Source organism: Hippoglossus stenolepis, chromosome 3 (genome assembly GCF_022539355.2).
Source record: "Hippoglossus stenolepis isolate QCI-W04-F060 chromosome 3, HSTE1.2, whole genome shotgun sequence".
Lineage (NCBI taxonomy): Eukaryota > Metazoa > Chordata > Actinopteri > Pleuronectiformes > Pleuronectidae > Hippoglossus > Hippoglossus stenolepis.
In genome coordinates this window covers 12,953,330-12,978,389 of record NC_061485.1, presented here as the reverse complement: position 1 = coordinate 12,978,389, position 25,060 = coordinate 12,953,330, and the positions used below count along the sequence as shown (strand labels likewise).

The 25,060-nt window shown below is 41.1% G+C and overlaps 3 protein-coding genes across 6 annotated transcripts in view; 1 reads left to right on the top strand and 2 right to left on the bottom strand.

The window, feature by feature from the left end:
• Nucleotides 1-892: 892 nt before the first annotated feature.
• Nucleotides 893-12,296, bottom strand: mst1 (macrophage stimulating 1). The gene is made up of 18 exons (XM_035149134.2): nt 12,061-12,296; nt 11,461-11,605; nt 10,859-10,974; nt 10,658-10,772; nt 9,681-9,817; nt 8,954-9,074; nt 8,728-8,846; nt 6,716-6,890; nt 6,009-6,139; nt 5,128-5,230; nt 4,577-4,713; nt 4,426-4,458; nt 4,209-4,323; nt 4,047-4,124; nt 3,081-3,227; nt 2,870-2,976; nt 2,437-2,576; nt 893-1,264 (listed from the first exon to the last, which is right to left on the bottom strand). Exons 1-18 carry the CDS (start codon nt 12,107-12,109, stop codon nt 1,103-1,105), a joined length of 2,130 nt encoding a protein of 709 aa, XP_035005025.1. The 5' UTR covers nt 12,110-12,296; the 3' UTR covers nt 893-1,102.
• A 307-nt stretch (nt 12,297-12,603) lies between these two features.
• Nucleotides 12,604-17,232, top strand: abhd14b (abhydrolase domain containing 14B). Of its 2 annotated transcripts, XR_004695069.2 has the most exons (5): nt 12,604-12,734; nt 13,782-13,996; nt 14,850-15,091; nt 15,778-16,009; nt 17,105-17,232. XR_004695069.2 is itself a non-coding variant. In XM_035151985.2 (4 exons), the coding sequence occupies exons 2-4, from the start codon at nt 13,783-13,785 to the stop codon at nt 15,955-15,957; spliced, it is 636 nt and encodes a 211-aa protein (XP_035007876.1). In that variant the 5' UTR covers nt 12,604-12,734; nt 13,782; the 3' UTR covers nt 15,958-17,046. The 2 variants fall into 2 exon arrangements, 1 of the variants encoding a protein (XP_035007876.1); XM_035151985.2 differs by lacking the exon at nt 17,105-17,232 and having other exon boundaries at nt 15,778-17,046.
• cacna2d2a (calcium channel, voltage-dependent, alpha 2/delta subunit 2a) overlaps nt 16,985-25,060 on the bottom strand; it is a 147,741-nt gene continuing 139,665 nt past the window's right edge. For all 3 annotated transcript variants that reach the window (XM_035151978.2, XM_035151979.2, XM_035151980.2), the window contains 10 exons: nt 24,603-24,694; nt 24,472-24,519; nt 24,314-24,385; nt 24,072-24,224; nt 23,855-23,907; nt 22,987-23,042; nt 22,525-22,648; nt 22,148-22,257; nt 21,802-21,884; nt 16,985-20,995 (listed from right to left, as the gene is read on the bottom strand). In XM_035151978.2, the coding sequence (XP_035007869.1) occupies nt 20,873-20,995; nt 21,802-21,884; nt 22,148-22,257; nt 22,525-22,648; nt 22,987-23,042; nt 23,855-23,907; nt 24,072-24,224; nt 24,314-24,385; nt 24,472-24,519; nt 24,603-24,694 (914 nt within the window). In that variant the 3' untranslated portion in view covers nt 16,985-20,872. The remainder of the gene's footprint in view (nt 20,996-21,801; nt 21,885-22,147; nt 22,258-22,524; nt 22,649-22,986; nt 23,043-23,854; nt 23,908-24,071; nt 24,225-24,313; nt 24,386-24,471; nt 24,520-24,602; nt 24,695-25,060) is intronic.

Here is a 25,060-nt window from a genome sequence, read left to right as displayed (position 1 = left end):
GCACGTATAAGTAAAGGTTGGTGTATAAACAGATAATTAATGACAATATGGTAAAACAACAATGTAATCATAGAAAACATGTTTTCCTCGCCAATGTTATGATTTCTGATAAATACTGTACACCACACATCTGCTTGCAACTCAAATACAGTGAGTAAAAATATTTGCTGCTTAATTGGGCTTGTTGAGATGAAGTTCAATTTCAATAACTTTATATGCATTTTTTTGGAGCTCTTCACTGTTTTCTCTTACGTTAAATAGTTAAACATCAGTTTATTTAGTTCCGTGTTTTGTCAGATTTTGCTTTTAAAATGATTGTTTTAGGTTTTTTTTGTTAGTTTTGTTAGTTTATGCTTTTGTTTTGAAGGTACTGGGCACCAGGTGATTTTATATGTATGGGTAGTCTAGGCAACGGGAAGGGATCATGGTTTGTTACCAAGGCAAGAGAGACAGCAGACGGCATTGCTTTTTGTTTGTTTGTTTGTTTGTTTGATGCAAAAATGGAAAAATAAAGTACACAAAACGTGACGCCTGCCTGAACAATGGACTTATTCCCTGAGTAAGATTAACTCCTCAGGTGCCTCAGTGGCCTTTTGATTTAGTTTTTATTCTTTTGCCTTTTCTGATCAAGTTTGAGGACAAACCGTCACTACACATTTTTATAGCAAATCATCTCTGCTTGACTCCTCATGCTTACATGATTGCGTTTTGGGAATATAAATGTTTTGGGCTTTTTCTGTCTGGCTGCATAAAACAGACGGCTCATGAATTTCAATGACTCTACTGAAGCACCTAATGTTATTTGCTCTGGTTGAAAGAATTACCTTAATGTAAAAATACATAAACATTCACTTTCTAAGCTTTTTCTCCATAAAGAAGATTGACTTTCTGCAATGTTTTATACAACTTTTTATTAAAACAATAATGTTAAATCCCATGCGAATACATTCTAATGTGATGATGCATTTCTATGCATTATTTATAGTTTTAATTGTAAAAGAAATAACTGAGAAGAAAAAGTGTAAATAGCCAACAGAACAAAACTGCTCCAAGGTTGATAGTGGATTAGTTCAGTCCCTTATTCGACGTCAGTATCTGAGTCTTAAGCCATCTCCATGACCTTCTTGATCCAGTCCACGTAGACGGAGACACGGATGAAGATGTTGGGCTGGCCCGGGTGTCCGCAGCGCCTCATGGGGATGATCACACCCTCGAGTACCCAGCAGTCACTGTGTTGACACGCCAAAGGGCCGCCGTAGTCTCTCTGCAGACGCACAGGAACAACACTCCGGAGTCATTATTTGTCTCTGTTATGACTGACTGTCACTGCTGAGGTTGGAAACATCTTGCAGTCACATCTTGTCCAGTCCACCTCCATTAGCCAAATGGTGGATGTGTTTGATTTATAGGAACGTATAAATAGCTGCACAGTCTTTGCTTATAGGGATTTTAATCATCAAAAGATTTGCTTCACCATCAACATCTAAAATATTAACTCTCATTCCATTTTGGCATTAGTCATTAAAGGAATAGTTGGACATTTTTTAGCCGGGAGTTCAATGAGAAGATCAATAATATGCTCATTTCTGTGGAGTAAACATAAAGCTACAGCCAGCAGCCTGTTAGCTTAGCTTAGCTTAGCATGAAGCCTGGAAAGAGGGGAAACTAGCTAAACGTGTCCCCAGAGTTAACACAATCCACCTAACAGCCTACCTGAAGATCACATACGAGCAAACACCATAATGCCATTAGTGCTGTTTTTGCATTTGCAGTGATGGAAACGTGACACCTGGGTGAACACGCTAATTTCTCCTTCTTTATTTCAACAGTCTAGACACTGATGCTGCACTTTATGTTACCACGTTATGACGCAGTGTTGGTTCGTCAAATGAACGTTTCTGTATATTGTTCTTTACATCCTGGGAACGTATTACATCTTGAGAATGTGTAACAGCTATTTTTTCTTTGTATTGTGAAAGATGCAACACTGGCAAGAGGTGAGAGGTGAGAGAGCCTCTCAGTTTCCGGCACGTTTGTGACGCCGAACGTGACTCACCGGATAAAAAAAGCAGAAAGGCAAACTTCTCTACTGGCATTGGGAAAGAGGTTGATTCCCTTAAACACACACATTTTGGTGTAAAAGAGGTATACTTCTCTGGAAGAAAGAGAAAAATGTTGAACTATTCCTTTAATGCCCTTGAACGCATAGTAAACATCGAGGAAAATGGTCGGTGTTGTGGCATCATGTAAGATGTATAGCCTACCATTACATATATATATATATATATATATATATATATATATATATTTGTTAAAGGCAAATGTCAAAATACAAAAACAAGTAAATAGTCAGTGATTCACCCCCAACTAAAACAATTTCCTTCACAATTGACGGTAATGTTTTGAAACTGTGCACAATGTTGCATGGACACCTACCTCACAGGCACCCACGCCACCCTGAAACGTGCCTGTGCACATCTCATTCTCACGAACACGACCTCTGAAGTACTGGTTGCATGCCCTGTTGCTAAGAACCGGTATTTGGGCCACGTTGAGTACGGTCGAATCTCCAGTCCCTAGAAAAGCAGCGAGAAGGAGGAAGGAGTCAGCAGCGAAAGTGTTGAGAGAGATGGAGGAAAAGAATTGGACGGTGGACAGATGTTGAACGGTTCTCTAAAAAGCAATGCCATCTGTTGCTCAATGGTGTGAATAGCTCTCCCATTAAGAGACAACATTACTTCAAGGGCAGGATACTTGTTCCTGGAAATCTATTATTAATTATTGCAATAGAAAGCATGTTGCAGTTGCATGAAGCGCAGCGTGTAGTGAATTCAGCAGTGAGTTTTCATTGCTAAAGGATTACACTTGCCTTTTGTCTCACCCCATCCTGCGATCTCACAGGTTGTCCCCTCAGACACAATGTAGCGCTCAGGAGGGAGGCAGATCTGTGAGACACGCTCATTAAACTGGGCAGGACTACAAAAAGAGAGAAGAGGGAGTCAGGGGGAAATTAATGGTATGTCTGAGTGCTTGAGCGTTTGTGTGTGTGTGTGTGCCGGGGACCCTTTGTCAGTACACACTATTCCAGTTGTAGCATGACCAGCTGAGATTCAGAGGGCCCACAGACGATCTTGGTGAGAGGGATGGTTTGCACGCCGGGCTCTCCTTCTTGTGGATCGCGAAACAGTGTCCCCATCATGGCCGAGTAACCAGGCAGGTCCACATAGCTGCAGACATGTAACAAGTGTCATCCATAGGCTGTTTTATATAAAGATGGACAAAGTGTCTCTACTTCCTCCCACTATCCAGAAATGAAGCCAAAATCTCCCAGATACAAACGCTGCAATCTTGCATATTTGGAGTCTGTGAAGTAGCGATCATGGTGTGAAACCGGGGTATTGAGGTGTTAGTGTCACTAACTAAATATTTAAAAACGAAACTGAGCAGAAAAATGAGCACTTGAACAAACATCAGTGAGATGATTTTCAGAACTAAAATGACAAAAAACATCTTTAAGAAAAATGGATTTAACGTGTACTTTTTAGTGACTTTATAGTTTGGTCCACGTCCCATCCATTAACACGGAGGAGGTAGGTTATACGACCTATCCTGCAGCCAGCCACCAGGAGGTTATTGAGTGGTTTTGGCCTCACTTTTTTGGGAGCTGGTATGTTGTACATCCTTTCATAGACTACAGTTTGCAGCTGTGTCTCAATTTGGGGGCCGCATCCTTTGGAGGCCGCATTCGAAGGCTCCTCCAAATGCGGCCGACAAATGTGTCTTTCCGCCAGGCGGATCCTTCCCGGCCAACATATCCCATGATTTATTGTGCATTTGTGACAAACTATCTTTCAAAGAGGTAATGACGGCAGCATACAAGGCAAAAAAGGTCAGAAAATTTGTTTAGTTTTGCACCTCAGCGTACATGGTTCCTGTTAACTTCTTTCTTTATCTCGGCTGTTTGCAACCGGCAGTTCACGAATTCAAACGATCCCACTGACGCTGATGGGTCGTGCCTTAAAAACGTTTAAATGAATGAAGCTTACCAAGAGGAGAAGCACTGCTTGGTGCTGATCACCCATCTGGGGCTAACCAGGGATCCTCCACAGAAATGGTTTCCTTTCCTGCAAACAGAGGTCAAAGGTCACAAACAGCACAGCAGAGTGCATTTTACCAGTTTGCGAATAACTGTATTCTCCCAGACTCACCTGTCTCTGAGACTCACTGTCCACGGCGAGTTTCCTGGAACCCCGCTCACGATACGCAGCCTGCTACTCTGGGCACGGTCCTCTCTCTTTCCACACTCGGTAAACTCAACATCCTCTGTGTTAAGGAAAGAGCAAAGATGAAATATGATGGCAATAATACACAAGGACGCTTGTTGTCAACTCGGAAATCTAGCTTCATATTCAGTCAGAGACGAACCTTCTGGATCAGTCAGGGACACTTTCTCTCCAGCTGTTTGAAAATATCAAGAAACAGATGAATCGTTAAATTGCCTGTCAGAAAACAGAAGCTCGGGGTGAATTTTCACTGAGATAAAGTAGACAGAGAGAGTAGAGCTGTGTGTCTGTACCACACTGTTTAATGGCACAGTAGTCAAACTCAGTTTTGGGGTCAGTGGTGTAGCACCAGGGTCCGTGCTGGTCCCCATCTGGGTTACGACAGTAATTCTCTGTCAGATTGCCCTCGGGATGTGTCCTTGTGTTGATCCTGGAAAACACATTGATTTAGTTAAAGCTATAATCAGCTCATTAATGTCACAAATAAGCAGGATGAGCATTATGAATTTTCTTTTTCAATTTTTCTTTTGTGGAAAAGAAAGGTTTAGCCTCTGATATGTGAAATAAACTTCAAAACAAACTTAATTTAGAGACAGAAAAATGTATTTTTGAAACATGTTATTCTTGTTTATTCTGAGTTTTGTGGAGTTTTACCAGCATTTCCAGTATATTATGTCATGTTACCAGTGTAAAAACACCATATAGGATTACTATGTATGGATAATGGACACAGATTCAATACAAATGCAGCAAGCAGGGTTTTGGTTTTGTTCTGGCTGTGTCATAAATCTTCTTGCATAAAAAAAATGTATCTGTCAATGTAACACATTAATGGTTGACGCACTTGGTCCGGTGAGGTGTATTAACGGTCCATTTCTGGCAGGTGATTCCCTTACGGGTCTTACGGACCATTCCTCTGTAGTTTTTTCCATTTTCTTGGTAGCAATCTGAGAAGAAACAACATCATCGTCATGTCAGTAATAAGAAAAGCAGTAAAAATAATATTACATCATGAATGTTCCCGTTCTATGTCCATCCTCATGTATGTAGAGCTGTGTTGACATGACTGAGGACACTGAGGTCATGTCCTTGCAATTGTTTTTCTATGAAACTGGGGATATTTCAACATGGGGGAGTTTAATTCTACTATTAAAAGACACATATACATGGTGAGTATTACACTGAATACTTTAAATTAGGATAACAGATAGAAAACAGCTTTGCTTTACATGTTTATTATATGGATAGGTTTTTTTTTTTAGGAAATGGACTTATTTACTCTCTGGTGGAAAGTTTAATGAGACAGTAGATCTCATGTCCGTTACACAGCTGCTGCTTAGCTAAACTTAGCTTAGTTTAACTTGGTGTTAAGACTGGAAACTGAAAAGATCGGGTTTTTTTCTGAACATTAAAGAATCATCCTACCAGCTAAGAGTATTCCTTTGATGAGCACTGTCCATGTTAAATAGACCATTACAATACACTGAAAATATATATTTTACATGAACACGTAACTGTATAAATTAAAAGAATAAGAGATTTGTATTCATGACCTCTGTATCTCCAGAATCCTGGTTACAGCTCTGCATGTCCTCATGAATACCGCTAACGTATTAGAGTCATTACAACAGGGACTGATACTAATCCACTGATGTTGTCAGTCACCTACAACGTTCACTGAATTCATCTTGTGCGCTGAAATCTAAAAAAAACAAGCATCATTACCCTCGGCTTCTATGTCGTCTGCACAGCGTTTGATCTGTAAGCAGAGCGCCGTCCTCATCTCTGGCACAGATGTGAAGCACCAGGGAGCCTCCGACCCATCTGGGTTACGACAGTAGTTCTCCTCCAAGCCCCTGGATGAGGTGCAACACACAGTCAGCCTCGTCACTGATGCATTAAATGACCTGTTACACACACACTACATTTCTCTAGTCCCATTCATTTGGTCGTGTGAAGATTACACCAACGCTTGCACTGAAAACAGGAGACGGCTCATAATGGATTTTGGCAGGATAAGTGTTCCCTGCATCACAAATAAGTTTAATATTCATTTCACATCCATAATTGCCACTCAGAGAGCGAGCGGCTCTTTAATGTGGAGCTGCTGACCATCTATCATCCTCTGTCAACTGTCAGCAGGGAAATAAGATTGCACGAAATTTCACTGCAATGACATCTTGACATTAATATTCATGTGAAGCAAACAGAGTACTTTCTCAAACTAACAGGCAATAAGCGAAGGGACTGACCCCAAAGCACTTTCACCTTTTAAACACTCTTTTCAAACAGAATCAAGTGCTGAACTTTTATAGCCAGAACTAAAACAAATAACTATACAGGTTCATCAGAGTGTCTACACGAGTTGTGTAAGATGAGCCTGGAATTTCCACTGAGAGCATTCCTCCTTCATGCTGTTTTTTTGTACCTACTTGCACTCGTATGTGTTTGGGTAGAAGGGATGCTCGTGAGGATCCTGATCATCCCACCTCTGGCAGGGGATACCTGACGTCGTCTCGTTGACATTGCCACGGTAATCCTCGCCTCGGCCGCGGAAGCAGTGGGTGGTGAAGCTGGAGCGCTGACGTTTCTCAACGCGAACTTCAGCTGCGAAACGAAAATAGTGTTACAACTTTTCTTTGGATGAAACAGAGGTTGATTGTTGGATGATTTGGACCCACTTAGCAGGGCTCTGAGCCAATGAAGGAGAAGAGAACATTTGGTGGATATTTCAATATATGATAATCAAGAATGACTTATAAAGCTCAGATAAGTTGTCTGACTGAAAATGTATATGTGAAACAACTTAATTAATAAGATGAAACTATTTTCTTTTCATAAATCCATGATGATCTGAGGTTAATTCTTACTGTCGGGTGAACAGACCAGGATGATTTTGAATCTCAAAGAAATCCAAAGAACATAATTTGATTTAGTTAAATTTAAAGAAAATATCACATTGTATCACAACATACTATAGGCTACGATATGTTGTACAAAGATTAAAGTGAGGATTTTATTTTATTTCTTTTTGTCAAAGTCCTCACATGTCAGTGATCTTAAGTTGTTCTTCAGCCAGTAAATGTTACGATAAAACAAATAAACACATAACTAAGAATGCATGTGTAGCTTTTTCTTTATATGATTTTTGTTTATGAATGTTATTATGAAGGAGAGGATTGACTTTTGGCAGTGATTTCTTTTTCTAGCTACACCACAAGATGGTGCTATCACTACAGACTTTCAGCCGGCAGTGATCTCTGCTCTCAGTGGAAATTCCAGGCTCATCTTACACAACTCGTGTAGACACTCTGATGAACCTGTATAGTTATTTGTTTTAGTTCTGGCTATAAAAGTTCAGCACTTGATTCTGTTTGTCGTATCAATTATTAAATGAGAGGCAGTGTCCAGAAGGTTAGAGCAGCAGCTTGTGACCAGAAGGTCACAGATCAATCCCCATTTGGCAGGAGTTACATGGTGTGAACAAAGTGTGTATTCCAGGTTTGATTGTGTCGAACTAATGTGACCAGAGCATCGACCAGTTGCTTCTCAGTGAAACTACCCTGAATAAAAAAGCATTAAAAAAATTAACTAGACTCAACCTCAAAACTGAGGATTTTATATATAATTTTATATTTAAAAAAACAAATAACAACCTATTCTTTTATGCCTTTACATTGTGATTTGCTGTGTATTTGTAAAATAATTGTACTGTTGCTGCTGATGACAGCTCTATCACAGTTTAGCAGAGAAAATGGAAAAACAAACAGGTTCAAATAAGCTGCATAAAGAGATATAAATGAAATCAACACATTCTAATTAACCTTTAATTAACCTGGAACACTGAGAGACAAAGCAGAGCTCCAATTCACATTTGCACACTTTAGCCACATTTACTCCGAAATCAAAAGGATTCTGTGCAGGCAATTCTGAAATGTCTCACAATCTGGGAAGTCATTTGCACAAACACCACAAAGGTGATTTTTCTAAATTTAATTACAGCCACTTAATGAGATTCCTTATTTCCACCGTGTTTACCAATGCCACAGGAACTGAATCGATTTAGCCCAAAACGTGAACTAATGAAAAAGTGAAAAAAACTTGGCAAAAGAACAACAGGGGAACAAGCCAGAAGGTCTAATGACCCTATGACATGATCCAAAATGGCATCATTGAGTCATCTGCTGATTCATCGTTTGATTTATAGATGGTCACACAAAATGTGAAAAATAGGATTTTTAGCTTGTTCTATTTTTGGGGGGTGAATTTAACATCCTCACAACTGTCCAACAACCAAAGATAATCATTTGCGGCCACGGACGATAAAAGGAAAAATAGCGAAACTTGACATTTTTCAGAATAAAAATGGGAAAAACTGTTCCTTTGCTCAATTGTTATTCAGAGCATTCATGATGTTGTGTCTGTAAGAAAAGCTTCATCTTACTGCACTTGCTGATCTCGCAGTTCTCCCTCTCCACCTCAGGGTCTGTGGTGTAACACCAGGGCACCGGGGAGGCATCAGGGTTACGACAGTAGTTATCATCTAAGCTTTTGTCAGGATACCTGAAAAAATACAAACGTGTGGTGTGACGCGGATCGATGCAAACACAATTCATACAATATATTTATCTTGTCTAATCGGGTATAGGTCATGTGATGTGGTTGTGTACTTTTCCGGCTGGTAGATGTGTTGGTGAGGATACTGCTGGTCCCATCTCTGACACTCCCTGCCACTCACAGTGTGGTCCACCTGCCCTCTGTAGTCTTCTCCGTTACACGTGATGCAAACCTCTGCAAACAGAGACACGACATCACAGTGTCAAAGTCAGAGGTGAAACCCAAACATCACACAAACACAGGAACAACGTCATTTTACAGGTCTCATAATAAATGAACTGATATACGTTCTTTGCAGGTTCGTGGAAAATACTGGAATTTGTTCCTAATTACAGGGGAAATGGAGACTGTGTTGAATTGGTATGCTTTTTAATTGCAACCTTCTTTTACTTAAATAACTCTCATAGTCGGTGCACATTAAATCGGCTAAATGTGCAAAGGTGTAAAAAAATGTCTTTCTCTGTTTTATAGAATACACATCATGTAAAAATTTCCAACAATTTATTTGGGTTCAACTTTACTGATTATTTAAAGGAAATTATTCTGATAATCTACAATTGCTTTTCATCTGCAGCTGATGTTAACTGATTATTCATATTCAGAATTATTACTTATACTCAGCTAAGTAGAACACATAGCTCCAAAAAGGCCCCAAAGGTCCCCTTAAATGAAATCAAGCTGCACCAAATTCCACACACTCATAGATGTCAGTTCCCTAAATGACCCTGATCTGTGACTTATTCCCTGGGGAGTTGGTAAAGATGTTTGATCTGCATGTACCGTCTTTGCACTGGGGAATGTTGCAGCTTTCATAGCGTTGCTCAGTATCTGTGGTGTAGCACCACGGACCGATTCGATCCCCGTCTGGATTCCTGCAGTAGTTCAGCTCCAGACCATTTGCAGCATTGGGAGTCCACCTGAGACGGACAGACAGGTTTACAGAGAGTTATTATTCACTGCGGGCGGGTTATTAGGACACATATCTGAGGTGTTCAGCTCCAGCACTGTCTCTGACTGTGAGGTGAAACTGGGTGTCTGCATCCACTTCAGTTTTTTTGACCTCATCAACAAAATGAAGGAACATGCCTCAGACATGTTCAAACTTGTTGTTATGCTATAATTTGTCCATTTACACACCAGGAACAGAGCCACAGTACAGAGTCGTATAAACACAAGATTTACTGGAAAAAAGAAAAATCAATGTCTATTTTTTCTATACCAAGCAGTAGAATGTCACCCGGTAGAGCATAAACGTCCACCAAGGCCCATCAGTCCCTTTATGAACCCACATTTAAATTCACTAGATCTGGATTTATATGTGGATCTGCACTAAATAATATAATTTAATCAAGATCCATGAATTTTTTCTCTGAGAAATCAAAAACACACTGTCTCGCAATGTTGAAGAAAGTGAAAAAAGAATTCCCTAATCCGCCTCCTGAACCGGATCCACACCAAAATTTCCTGATCAGTAGTTTGTGCGTAATCCTGCAAATTTACTAACAACCAAATGCAGATGAAATCATAACCTCCTTGGTGGAGGTAATAACGAGTTGTGCACAGCATTGCTGACATTACTCACAATTCAATTTGCTATAATTCCAATTTCTTTGGACAAAAGTTATTCTATAGATCAGAGTGAGAGATTAATCAGTGACATTAGATTCATAACTTTCATCCAGTGTGGATATGAACATCCTTAACTGCCAACATCAGAGTAATGTAATGTCATTACTGTAATGTAATGAGAATCTCACCTGTGATCATGAGGGAACTTGGACCACCACTGTTGGCAGGTGAGACCACTTTTTGTGGTCAACACTTTCCCCCGGTAGTCTTCTCCTTGTCCCACGATGCACTTCCTGACGTAGACTTCACAACAACACACGATCAGTTAAACAACCCACATCACATTGATCTGCACGACGTCACACAGTGTGACCACACCTGAATCTTACCCTTCTTCTCGTAAAGGTCACAGTTCACGTTTCTCTTCACCTCCGCGTAGCTGCCGTCGCCCACCCAGGGCAGGTGCTTACAGGTGACGATGGGCCGTGTCTCGAAGTTGAACGCTCTGGTGGTGAGGGAGGTTTTCATGTCAAAGTTGAAAAGCTCATCAACAGCAACTAATAGGACTCAAGCCAGGATTCATTTGCTCTCTGAGGATGTTTGATTGTTTGATGCTGTCTCAACTTCCTGCGTTACCTCTGCAAGTCAGAAATGTCCCCAAAAGTGTTTTCACAACAAACCAAACCATGGCTCAGTTTGATCTGGACAGAGACCACGTCTTTAGGTCTGTTTTGGTCTGAGGGGCCTTTCACGTCTGTTATTTTGGTTCAGACTAAACTGAAAAGTCCGGAGGTCTGAACCCAAACAAGGTAGGTGTAAAAATTCCCTCAGAAATCATTGCAAATTCTTAGTTTATATGTATGTGCCTGTATCGGTTGATTTATTGGTATAGGATTTTCTTTACTATCAGCATTGGCCCCCACATATCCATATTGGTCAGGCTCTGATAAATATGCCAACCTGCTGGATAAAGGTCTTTTAAGGTGGATACCTGCAGTCCAGTGACTCAGAGCAGCGTGTGGCACAATCCTCCAGGTTCTGTCCCTGGATCGTCAACACCCGAACTGAGTTCCAGGCGGTGGGAACCAGCTCTCGGCCCTCAGAGCGCTGGAAGTCATTCAGGGGGCTGCGGTACCCTGCTCACACACAGCAGAACCAGAACCACGGATCACTGTCTGGACTGTATCTATGTGACCTACATGTAAGTTCTGGTCTAAACTGGGCTGCAGGTGCTAACACCAACTGCATCATTTGGGCCCGAGCCTACACACATATAACCTTTGGACCAGCTGCTGGTTTGTGAGACCAGCGGAAAAAAAACACAACTGCCGACACAAATACAACAATTTAAAAAAAACAACAACCCAAAAAACAAAAACAATACATGTAAAATAAATTATAGGCTGTATTTTAGGCGTTCCTTCATTTGTTGTAGCTTGATCACTAATCGTAGAAGAAGACAGTGACCAGAGGCTTTCACACAAAATCTGCTGCTGTCAAAACACATAAAAAACAACGTCACTGTCCTCAACAATACAGATGATTATAACTTTCAGAGTCATTTCAAATGAAAAAAGCAAATGTTGCTTACCAGTGACCAGCGGGACAGTCAGCAGAATACAGGACAGCAGCAGCTTCATTGTTTGTGTGTTGTGTGGAAGATAAAGAGGTAATAATACTGGAGAGGAGCAGCCGGAGAGCACACAGACGATTTGGGTTTAAGGTTTGAATGTTTGATCACAGGTCGACCTGATAAAAGAGAGAGAGAGAGAGAGAGAGAGAGAGAGAGAAAATCCCCGGAGAAAACCCCCCTCAGAAAACACAGAATCCAACATGACCACCCACACGCACACAAATACTGCACTCAAACACACAGAGGCCCTAATCCCCCCCCAATACACAGCCAATCAATACATCTGTCAATCATTAATGAGTAGTGACACATGTCCGTGCACTTTTTTTCTTTCTAATGCTCCTCCACTGGCTGTGACCTCACAATTCCTGAAGATTAAACCAAACATTCTGCACACACACAAAACAACACGTGCTTGTATAAAGGGTTCTTTAATTTACTGCCAAAATAAAAGCAGTTCTCCAAACAAACGATAGGCGGCAGTAGATTGGTTTCAAGAAGGTTTTTTCTTCCTCCTCCTCCTCCTCCTCTTTTCCGGGAAATAAAGTGAAACTACAGCTGTTTTTTTTTTTAAACTACAAGCACAGACTGTGCTGCTGCAGTTGTCGGCTCGTTTCTGCAGAGTGAGCCAGGTAAGAGCAGTTTGATCGTGTTTTGTAAATGTTGTGTTAAAGAGGGAAAAGAATTGAGAGTAAACTCAAGTGATCAGATCTGAACTTTGCTCTGAGGCTGTAACCTGCAGCTGCTGCTGTGCAGGACCACACGTCTCTGCTGCAAACTGATCACAACAAATAACAAATCAATCAATCAATCACTTGTACTGGTGCGGTGCAGATGAGCAGGAGTAAAAGTAACACGTGTCCTTTTACTCTTTCTGCTGAGACGGAGCCAGGGATCTGTCGCAGTGAATAGTTCTGTTTACTTACGAATCTTCATCATGCACAGAAACGTTTTTTTAAGGGAAGGAAATAAACTTGGCTGCTGTGTTGATGTGAGCAGCTGCAACACAATACTTTGTTTGTTTGTTTATATGGCCTCATTGGATCAATTCATATTTTGTACATATAATATATGTAATTTATATACATTTGTGTGTATATATGTACTGTAAACCAATAACTGCACTACTACTGCTATTACTGATCATAAAAACATTACAAAAATATCTGTATATATATTTTATTTGCCCTTTATACATATTGTGGTGGAATATTAACTTAATATAATAATATAATATAATCGTATGGGTTCAACGAACTATTATCTTTGTTATTGATTAGTCTAGAAAGTGACTGTCACAAATATTTTATAATGCTTGAATTGTTTGATAGTCCCAAACTTAAATGTATTATTCAGGTTCCAACTGTGTAACAACCTGAAAACAAAGAAATCTGCACATTAGAGGAACTGGAAACAGAATGTTATTAGTTTTGCATGAAAAGTTACTGAAAGTAACTGTTTTTCTGTAAATCAACTAATCAAACCTTCCGTTTTTTTTTCTGTGAAAGACTTTTCTGAGGAGTTTCCCCTCATCCAAGTCGAAGGTCTAAGGACAAGAAGATGTCTCATGTTGTTCAGCTTTAAGAGGCCTCTCATATAAATGTGTGCTTTGGGGAGTGCACCTGATCTGGTTTGATTTGTGAACACAGTGTCATGTAAAAATGTTTTGTTGTGTTCAGGATGTCAGCCGTGAAGATGTCAGAGGGGAGCGTGCAGGTGGCCAGCTGCGGAGCGCCGCTGTTCTACAGACAAAGTGAACCTGCCACTGGGGAAGCGAGGATGTCAGTTTTACTCCTGCACGGCATCCGTTTCTCATCAGAGAACTGGCTCAACATCGGCACTCTGGAGACTCTGGCCAAGGCCGGCTGCCGTGCGGTCGCCATCGACCTGCCAGGTGAGTGTGAAGGGAACTAACTAACTTCACTTCTAGGTAGGGCTACAATATCAGTACTTATTGCAATATAATCTTCTTCATACTTTTATATTTGAATGTGTGATTATGATGTGTATTTTATATTTTTAGTTATGTGCTTTTATTTGGTTTTTCTGTATTTTTATATCTCCTTTCAATTATAAGTATTGCATGCTACTTATTACTTTACTGATGTTTATTCCTGACTGCCCTCTTGCTGCTGTAACATTGCAGATTTCCCCGCTGACTAATAACGGATTTTGTTATCTCATCTTCTTTAACCTATGTAAAGTGTTTTTGAGTATTGTAAGGGCTATATATGTAAATGTCTTATTATTGATTACCATAGTGAAGAGCCCTAATTACTTGCATATATATATATATATATATATATATATATATATAAGGGAATTTGCATCACAGTTCTAATGGCCGCAGGTTGTTTGTGCAGTGTCCACACGGATGTACAGATGACTATTATTGGGAAACTTTGAAGCAAAAGAAAACTTTGATGATCAGACAAGTTGTGGAGCATCTTTTTCTGTCGTTTCCTCAAATTATTGGAAAGTGTAAGACTTTCCTAATTATAACCTAATAATATCTGTATCGTGTATGTAGGTTCAGATTTGAGTTATTGTGGTTGAGAAGGGGTTGTAATGTACCATAATGTGGCTTGTGTGTCACAGTCACTACTACTGGCAGGACTGGTTGGTTTCTAGGTCTTTGTACAATATGTCCGGTTCTTAAACTCAAATTTCAGAACAGGTTAATCTGGCCTCTCTTTAAACAGAAAGTGTGCTCTACTCATTAGTTCTCTCTCTCTCTCTCTCCACAGGACTCGGCCAGTCTAAGTCAGCCGAGGCCCCGGCACCGGTGGGAGAACTGGCCCCTGCGAGTTTCCTGAAGGAGGTGTGTGAGCAGCTGAGCCTGGGCCCCGTGGTGGTGATCAGCCCGTCCCTCAGTGGGATGTACTCGCTCCCCTTCCTCCTCCAGCACCAGGCTCTGATACGAGCCTACGTCCCAGTAGCTCCCATCTGCACCGACAAATTCACAGCAGAGCAGTACCAGAGTGTGACGGTACAGTCCAGGATACGACCCTGGTTTAAATTCTTTTGTAGTTTCCTGTCTCTGTTAAACCTTTTTTTACAGTACGTGTGCTTTTCATTTGCTCTTTAAAGTGTAACTTTAGTAACCGTGAATGTCAAGTGCGACTTCCAACGCGTTCCTCGTCCGTTTATAAGAGGCAGTGGATTTTTACATGTAACCACGAGACGAGTAGATATCAGGACTTTGTACTTTCACAGACGACTTTCATCCAACTCCTCTTTCAACATTAAATCTCTGCGATGGCAAAGCGAAGGCGCATAAACCATGAAGGAGAATAGTGAGTTACAGAAATGAGGAAACGCTCTTACTGGAGCAGCAGATAATGTTGTGATTGGATTCTGCAGCTCTGACAGAATATGGTGCCTCAGTGTCAAGATATCTCAGCTACTAATTTCACCATTTTTCTTTTAATCTGCAGTTTTTCAGAGATACAATAATATATCTGTTGTTGTACTTTGTCATTTAATACATTTATATCAGGGTATTGTGACGTGTAAGTAAAGAATACAGCCGATGAAAGCTAATATTAGGGTCCGTCTGTTTTACCTTCTCTTGTATTTACCAAACCTTTGTTCATACAGTCACACCTAATAAAAATAAAATGTAGGGCATCTTCGAAATCCCTTTAGTAACGGGTTTGATTTTTTTCCCTCCAGGTCCCATCGCTCATCGTCTACGGTGACCAGGACGCTCAGCTCGGAGAGGTGTCGCTCCGCAACCTGAGCAATCTGGCCAATCACAGCGTGGTGGTGATGAAAGGTGCGGGTCATCCCTGTTACCTGGACGACCCGGACACGTGGCACAAAGCTCTCACAGACTTCCTCAACACGCTGTGAAGCTGCTCGCTGTGCGACGGTGGAGAGATAAAACAACACATTCGACTAGAAGATGAGCCACACACACAAACACACTGTTCACTCATGGGACATTTAGATCACAGACGTCACCCTGTATGACCGGATTATGACTTTTTCACTTGTTAATGAGGAGACTTTTAAAGGAAAAGTTCAACATTTTGGTAGAGATGTTTACTGAGCAAAGGATCATCTGGCACATTAAACAGAGATTTGTTTTTTTCACAGTCACAAGAGTGAAAATAATCTCAAGAAAAGAATACTGTATTTCCCAAAATGCTTCTTTTTCTTTTTCTTCCCTTAAAGCAACACAATGTAGTTTTATTTACCTTTAAAAATCAGCTTCTAAATCGTTTTGAAGGTACACAAACTCAAAATAGGGAGAGAGGCGTCTCTGGTATTAAATGAAACCCTGTAGTCGTGCAGGATTACTTGTAATATGTTTTACTCTTTACGTCACACATACCAGAGCCGGAAGAATTATTTAGCAGGTCCGATTTTGCCCTGAATACAGCCATGTTCAGTGTAAAATATCAGGTAGATGGTACAGCTAACCTGACCGAACCTGAATATCGTTTCAAAAGTTTTGTACGAACCTGACTAATCCATTGGGACTCAGGTATCCGAACTCTAGTATGGACATCATGGCAGAGGGCGGTGAAAACAAAGGACATAGTCGGGGGGGTAGAAGAGGAGGAAAATATAAAAAAACTGGAGAAGAGTGAATATTGGACCAGTTTTTATTTTTATAATCTTTTATAAAAGAGGTTAACGGATGCAGGACAGATGTCGTCCTGGCTAATCTCCTAAAGGGGGAACTAGAGAGCAATTCATACATTATGTTGCTTTGATACTGTACCATTAAAAACTTGATTTACGGTATTTTACAACTGATCGAGTCACATTTAGTATTGATTATTTAGTAGATTGTATATTTTCATTTTAACAGATGCAATAAATGAATCCGCTGTGTCTCTCTGAAAAAAAAATCAAACACCACACGCGTAAATGAAGTGAAAAATATGAACATTATTTAATAACTGATTCTCTGTAATAAACAATTTGAAAATATTTTACAAGGAGTCACAGACACAATATTTTACAAATTTTGCCCTCTTCTTTTTTTTAAGCTTCATCTGTACAAAAGAATGGAGCGACATGGACCAGTGCCCAGAAAAGAAGGAGCGAAATCTTCCACACACACAAACATTCACACTCACATACGCACAAGAACTTAAATAAAAGAAATCAAAAACATTTTGACTTCATATCTCAAACTTATCAACACTGCTGTATTCCTATATTTTTTTACTTCACTTAAAATTGGACTGATTTCACTCTTTTTTTCCTCTAAATGTTATTTTTTTCACACACTTTTCAAACATGGTCACATAGCACCAGACTACAGACTACAGAATCACATACACACGTGTCTTTCCCACAGAGACGCACCAACACGGATGCAGCCGGGGTTCGGGGGGGGGACGTCATGGAAACCCTTGGGTATTTCAGGGCTTCGTCCTTAACGATAACCCCCTCCCCTCTTATCCCCAAGCTGGACCAATTTACTATTTTTCTTTTTTTCTTCCATTTTGTGGCAAAAGCAAAATTTGTCAAACCACAGAAATCACTCGTGTGGTCCCTTTAGAAGGAGACGTCTTCTGTCAGGATGCACACGGGGACGTCACTACATGATTCCTCCATGACCTTCTGTCTGACAGGCCCATGCTGCTCTGTGGAGACCCACTCCCTGAGCTTGCCTCTGCTCTGACATCCCGTCCCGCTCACAAAGAAAAAACCCCACCTGGGATAGTTACGCCCTTGGTTTTCTTTTTCTTTCTTACTTCTGCCTGGTGCTCGACATCTCCCAGCTGGGCATGAATAAGTGTCATCACATGTTTTACTTCTATGTTTTGTGTGCATAACGTCTCAGTGCAGGTGCACATACTGTATAGGCCCACATATTTACGTATACGTGCGTGTGAGACTGTTTGCGTACAGAGCCAGGGGAAGAGAGGAAGTCGCAGGGGGTACATTTCCACAGGCACGTTTAGCGTTCATTTACAGAGAGTGGAAATAGGGTAAATACAGACAGAATTAATGGCACAGGACAGAGACAAACGAATGCCAGGAAAGTAAAACTGCATCCGGCATCAGGTGACCAGGCCCCTACCTACACTGAAAGGTGCCTAATTGGGAAACTGAAATTTCAACGTTTTTTTCTTCTAACAGTCTTTTATTTTCTAGAGTCTGGTTTATTCAGAGCCGCTCTGCAGTTACTGTGCCGGCATGTTTGCCACATCAAAAGGTACCAACTACTGTACAGAGTGTGCAAGTTAAGGTTCAAATCATTGTGTGAATCATCCCACTAGAGCCATACAGTGAGGTTTTAGGTGTGTGTGTGTGTGTGTGAACATCGAAGGTCGGACACTTTTGAATTTTTTTTTTTTAAAACTCCCACCGGCTTTCAAGCATTTACTCGCACAGGCATCAATCAATAGCGGATCATTCCAAGACGTTGAAAATACAAAACTAGAGCTCACTATACTTACTGCAGAACACCAAGAGAGCCCGGAGGAGGCGAATATTTTGGAGGATCTATTTTGTGTGTGCGTGAGAGAGAATGTGCAGTGACAGGGGAAGGGGACGCATCGGAGCTCCGTACTGTGTTAACACTAAGGCATTTAGAGAGGCTTTGTTATCTATGTTGCATCTGAAACAGAAAACACTGATGAACTACACATTCTTTCGGAAAGCTCTGCTCCCTTGGATCGATATTTAAGCAGACGGATGTTTGAAGATGGATTCTTTTTTTTGTTTTTTTCTCTTTTTCATTTCTGTAAAATCCCTTTTTTTTCTCAACAACAACACTAGATTTTGTCCTTTGCGATATAGGAACAGAAAAAAAAAAATGGCTATGCTACCACAACTGTCATCCCTCAGACACACTCCATTTAAAAGACATTCCCTTTTGAGGGGTTTGAAAACGCAAACTAACACACACATACACGCGCACACAGTAACACATACGATTCAGGCAGAACTATAGCAGTCAGGTGGCCCTAAAAAATGCTCTATGGCCAGTTAAGTCGCTGTATACTGATAGTGTATCATAGCTCTATACATGGCTTTGTAAAGGAACGGTATAGTAACTCCATATGGTGGCAGTCAGGTGGTCTCTGAGGGGGCACAGCGACCACAGCCGAGAGAGCGGATACATTAAGCTGGAGCTGGTCAGTGTTCAGCCGTATACTCAGCGGATTCAGTCTTTTCAGGTTCCTGCAGCCTCAAAGATGGCTGCGCAATAAAGGTACTATACAGTGGCTCTACTCATATACAGCCAATGCATTCCAAAACAAAGTGCATCAAGGCACTATGAAACAGAGCGGCTCCTAAACATTGGAGTCTAAAATGACTTTGCACACATCGTGATGATCAAATGACGAAACTTGCGACGGATTACAACCAGAGTACTACTTACTGCACGCGATCACCATATTTAGTGGCCTCTTCTGCACTTTTGTTGGAAATGTCGATAAGCCCCCTGTCCCCCAGCAGCGAATGATTTTGAAGTTTGAACAGCATCAGTCAAAAGGTAATATAACCCCCCCGCCCGCAAAAAAAATAAGAAAAACAACCCCACCTTGAGCTATTATGAGAGAGTCGTGAGGAAAAGATGTTGGTGCGTTTGTTATGTAAAGCACACTCACAAATCGTGAAGAGGAGTGTTGGGTTACTGGAGAAGCCTCATGAGGATTGGCAGAGGTGAGCTTTTTTTTTCTCCATAATATCAGTCTAAACCAGAGGTCAGAATGGTCATTTGATCATAAAGGAGAAAACTGCACGACATCGACAGCGCTCCAGAACAAATCTGCAGCAACCGAACACTGATTCGTATTTTTACAGTCAGATAAACATGAGCCTTAGAACGTAAATATCAGGAAAAAACACTTCAAGAAATGCAATTACCATCATGTAATTACACTAATCCCCAGTGGATGTTTTTCAAAAGCATTAATCTGTAATTAAGGAGCTGCACAAAATGAATCAGCGTTCGGTTTCTGACCGACTCCTCCTCTTGAGGTTTATCCTACATCTAAATCAGAAGCCGTTTCTTCTAGTGTTTTGGCTACAAAAATAAAGACCACATGAAAGTCTATCTCATTTTGGCAAATAGATATAGTGCATAAATTAATTCATATCTTTTTTTTTTGTTAACACCTAATGACTTCCTTTGTTAAATTAAAACCTAAATATACTGTATGATTGGAATACTCATCACTTCAGCGGTTTATACTTGACATTTTGAATACTTGACAGTTCATATTTGTTAAATCTTTTGCGGTGGATGTTAGTGGTCGAATGTTCTGCAGCCCCACACGAGAGGCGAGCGACAGAGCAACAAGGCTCTGAGATGGAGGAGAGAAGAAGGAGGACAGCTCCCGCCGTCTGTCTGACCGACAGAGGTGACGGTGAGCAGGTGACCTCAACTCTCAAGTCTGTGTGAGGCGGAGATCCGACTTGTCCGTTTAACCCCTCCCTTCTCCGGGTGGTGGACGTGGTGGAGGTGGTCGCAGGGGCGGGGGTTTTCTTTTCTTTTCGGACATTGTCTCTGATGACCCAGGTGGTGCGGCACCACCCGCTCTTCCTGCAAATGAAGGTTAACTGGCTGAGGACCACAACGGCCCGGCAGTTGTCACTATGCGACACAAATTGAAGCAAGCTGGGTAGCGTGGCACTCGTGGGCTTCCGACTTGCTGTGATGGGAAGTCCCATTATTACCTATGACTATAACAGGGGGTGGGGGCGTAGGAGGGTGGGGAGGTGAGGAGGTACGGGTAAGGGGGTTTGAGGGGACGGGAGAGGAGGAGGGCAAAAAGGAGGATAAGTGGAGGAATTAATGTAATAGCGAGTTAAAGTGGGGGCTGACAGCCGGATAAAGAAGAAGCAGCTGAATAAGCAGTAAAGTGTAGAGAGACGGACGGAAAGAGTGACCTCGCCCACAGTCTGACGTGTTCTCCTGCGGAGGAAAAAAGACAGCTGTCATTTTTTAAACTCGGGAAAACAGCCATATATTTATTAGTCAAGCTTCTGATCAATGTATGCAACAACTATTTATTGAACATTTGTCATTCATTCTGTTTCTGTCTGCGTGTTGCGTAAATGTGCACAGCAAAAGTAGTATTTACAAAGTTTCTTCTACATCCTGCCTGTCTGCCAAGGACCGTAACATCTATATGGATGTTTTAACTACCACTGACGCGGGTAGGATTTTTCCCGCTGCTGCTGCTGGTCAATCTGACTGTGACACACGGTCAGTGTGTTTGTGTGGGAGAGAGAGGGAGACAGAGGCAAAGAGCGCTGTGCTCCTGCTCTTTTCGATTTGGTTTCACCTTTTAAAAACAAACTGCGGATCACACTATTTTGTTAGCAGCACCAACTATAGGATGTTCACCTGCACTAAAGAATCTCTTATCTGCACACTCAGCACTCTCACTGATAGTGGATGGCAGAATGAACAGGTTGTTTAAGGAGGATGGTTTTTTGGGTCATTTTCGTTTAAGGGGGAGGAACAATCATCTATTGAGTATGTCACAATATACCTCAAATTTAGGAATGACAATAAGAGTGAGAATGGTTTTAAAAGTGATGAACTGGGTTTAATTGTTTTGTAACTCTTTCTATGTTTAAAGCAAATCATCCAATATTTTTTCTGAAAAAACTGAACTTGTCATTTTTCAGATTCTAATTTAAACTTCCGATTCATGATATTGTTTCACCTCACTAGCTTTTTGTGTTTATTGATATTGCGTGTGACAATCTTACAGCCGTGTTGTAGTCGAAGCAGGTGGACGGTCCTTTTCGATAACGCGCCACAGTCAGTTCTTCACATGGATTCTCCTCTTTAACTGGAAAGTGACTCAATTAAGGAACATTTCAAATCCCTAGAATTTCTTTCCGCAGTGTTTCATCACTCGCCCACACACCGATTCCTCCTGCAGGCCTACAGATGTAAATGACTGGTCATAATTCACATCACTGTGATAAAAATAACCTTGAAATGACTGTGAAGCATCTGTGGTTACACAGGTATGCTAATGAGGAGATAGAATCTAGTGATCTTCTTCTTCTTGTCTGCCAGCTGGTGTACAACATGAAAAAAAAAGGATACACTCCTCCTCCTCCTGGGACAGCTTCTCTATCTCACAGGTGTTGCATGGCATCTTCTCTGCCACCACAAACAGTAAGTTGGTGTTGTTTATCCTCTTGGCATGAATCAGCCTGCGGAGAGAGGGAGAGGGAGAGGGAGAAAGAGAGAGAGAGAGAGAGACAACTCTGTCAACAACCCCCTCTGCTCGCTCACATCACACACTCATTTACTAATGGTTCAGTGATATTCATGAGACAGTCTTATAAGGCTCATTTAGCCAATGATGCGAGCGTTTCATTAAAGCTGAAACGTGTTCATCATCAGCTCCAATAAAAAGACCTATCTTTCTGACACAGCACGATTATTTGTTGTGTGTGTGTGTGTTTGTGTGTGCAGACCTGGAGCAGTTGCCACAGTCCTGCAGGATGTTGTAGGAGCTGCTCAGATTACTTAAGTAGTACTGCGTCTGTATCATTACACAACTCCGCTCTTTGGAATCGATTCCGTCTGCGTCCACCTCATCTGCAGCGTCACCAGAGCACAGAGACACGCAAGCAACACAAGTCACTTCAACTGATGTTGATGTCTTTACTTAACCTAAAAAACATGGTTTCATTCTCCATTCCCTTAGATAGTTTACATTTGGAGTTTGTGCCCTAAGGCTAAATTACATTCAATCTTATGACTTCACACTTGGTCTCCAAAATAAATTCAATCAAAAAACAATTTTAGCACATCCAAGACTATAATGACTGCAAAGTATAATTATTGAAAAGTGTAACTGACAATAAACAATAAGATAAAGAAAATAAAAAATACTGAACTAACATATATTGATCCAATACCCAGTTTGTACCGACCTGTGGCGAACCAGCTGTGATAAGCCAGTCCGTATATAAACTGCTGGAATATGGACCTGTGGAGACAAAACAATTTATAAATGCTAAATGTTGGCCAAGTAAAAGAAGCTATGAACTTTCCACACTAATTGTCTAACTGATGGAAGAGAAGGGAAGCACAACACTTTCAGCTCTGGGCAGCAGGAGAGATACCGTGGAGCGCTAGGATTTTACAACTGAACTATGACCAGGATGCACACTTTATATTTCTCTACGTGACAAAACCTGATGTTCTCATATCAAAGATAATGAACTAAGGTATTAGGGTCTAAGGAGTCTTGCAGGTATTAAAACATGAGATTAATGCAGATGGGAGTTTAGCGTGAGGCAGCTGTATCTGTACGGAGGCCATGAATAATATATTTCTCGTAAGATGTATTGAAATATATAATTAGAGATGTTCTGATATGAGCGACGCCTCCAATACTGCTGAAAATGCCGGGTCGGGAATCAGTGAGTGATGGATACTACATCTATAGGGTTTATTAGATTCACCCAGATTTCTGGTCTTGTAGCGTAATTTGGAAATATCCCACAGTTCCCACAAGTAAAACAGCAGCATTAACCATGTGCAAGACTTTATAACATGAGCAATATGCTATACATCAATGATGGTGATGATCATTTCCATACAGGGTTAGTAGCATACAGCTGTTAAAATACGTATATTTTTGTAAATGCTCTAGTATGAAATCAATACTATCGGCCGATTTGCAAAATGTAAGTATTGGAAAGAGAAAAATGGTATCAGAACATCTCTAGTAATAATGGTCGTTATGTATACGACTGTGTGTTACTGTTGTTTTTATCACAGCTCAACAAATCTTACCATGCAGCTGCTGACGTCCACCAAGCCACGTTTACAAAATCTGCAATTGTCGGCTGCAGAAACAGGAGAAATGTGAACATACAAGTCAGAGCAATACATGCATATTTCAATAGTCTCGATCTATGTCCATCCATTAACTCTGTGCATCATCTTTTCTTCTGGCTCCCTCATTTATTGCATCTCGTCCTTGCATCTAGTGCCGAGTTTCTGTTCTCACCACAAACACTCCTCTGGGTGCAGCTCCAGCTTCACTGTTGGGCATCCGTTCACACACAGACTGGTAGTCAAATGACCGCTTGCGGTTGTAGAAGGAATTGTTGTAGAGAGCGTGCATCAAGTAGGGGTCCACGTCACTGAAGAACATCCCCACCTGTAGGAGGACAAGAAACGCTGGTCATGTTCTGTGTAGAGTTCAGAGTAAAGATGTAGTTGGTGTGAAAATGAATTTAATAGCTTCACCTTGTTCCAGTCGTCCTTCTGATTGGACATGATCAGGAATGCACCGTCGTCTATTAAGTAACACAGGAGATCCTGCACACACAGGCGAAATTAGACTGATAACTGGAAGCACATGGGGAAACAGGAAGCTCATTCAAAACATTGTCTGAAATGCTTACCTCACTGTTGGCTTCACAGTCCATTTCACAGCCCCGGTTCGGTCCACACTGAAGAGGAGAAAAAACGAGTCATTACTTTAATACTTTCATTCACACAGTTTGCACTTTTTACGTAAGTTTGAATATATTACCGTGTTTGAGCCTTGACGGTTGTCTGTGTGGTTACTGGCAAGAATCTTGAACTTGTCCGTCCAGGCTTCAAGGTCTAGTTTCACTCCGACCACTGATAGAAAGGAAAGTTGGGAGAAGGGATTCAGTGAAAAAGGTTTAAAATACTAAAATATTTGAAAGAATTCTCTCCAGGTGTTCTTAGGATAACCCCACTTGGCAAAAAAGGGGTTTGGTAAAGTCACAGTGACATTAATGGGTCCAAGTGAATGTTTGTGCCACATTTACAGAAATTCCCTCAAGGTGTTTCTGAGACGATGCGTTCACAAAACCAAACACATGTTATGTAAGGTCTCTTTGACCACCAAAATCCAATCAGTCCATCCTGCAGTTCATGTGAAGGTTGGTACCAAATTTGAAGACATTTTGACAGCGCGTTCTTGAGATATCGAGTTCACATGGGAACAATGTGACAGACGGA

What these genes read in the sequence shown, in the direction of transcription:
- mst1 (XM_035149134.2), bottom strand. Translation starts at nt 12,109, where the DNA reads ATGAAGCTGCTGCTGTCCTGTATTCTGCTGACTGTCCCGCTGGTCACT. An exon ending in CACATCTACCAGCCGGAAAA is followed by an intron (nt 8,847 to 8,953) that starts GTACACAACCAC and finishes GTATTTTTTCAG; the next exon opens with GTATCCTGACAAAAGCTTAG. An exon ending in AATACACCTCACCGGACCAA is followed by an intron (nt 4,714 to 5,127) that starts GTGCGTCAACCA and finishes TGTGTTTTCCAG; the next exon opens with GATCAACACAAGGACACATC.
- abhd14b (XM_035151985.2), top strand. Translation starts at nt 13,783, where the DNA reads ATGTCAGCCGTGAAGATGTCAGAGGGGAGCGTGCAGGTGGCCAGCTGC. An exon ending in GGTCGCCATCGACCTGCCAG is followed by an intron (nt 13,997 to 14,849) that starts GTGAGTGTGAAG and finishes CTCTCTCCACAG; the next exon opens with GACTCGGCCAGTCTAAGTCA. An exon ending in AGCAGTACCAGAGTGTGACG is followed by an intron (nt 15,092 to 15,777) that starts GTACAGTCCAGG and finishes TTTTCCCTCCAG; the next exon opens with GTCCCATCGCTCATCGTCTA.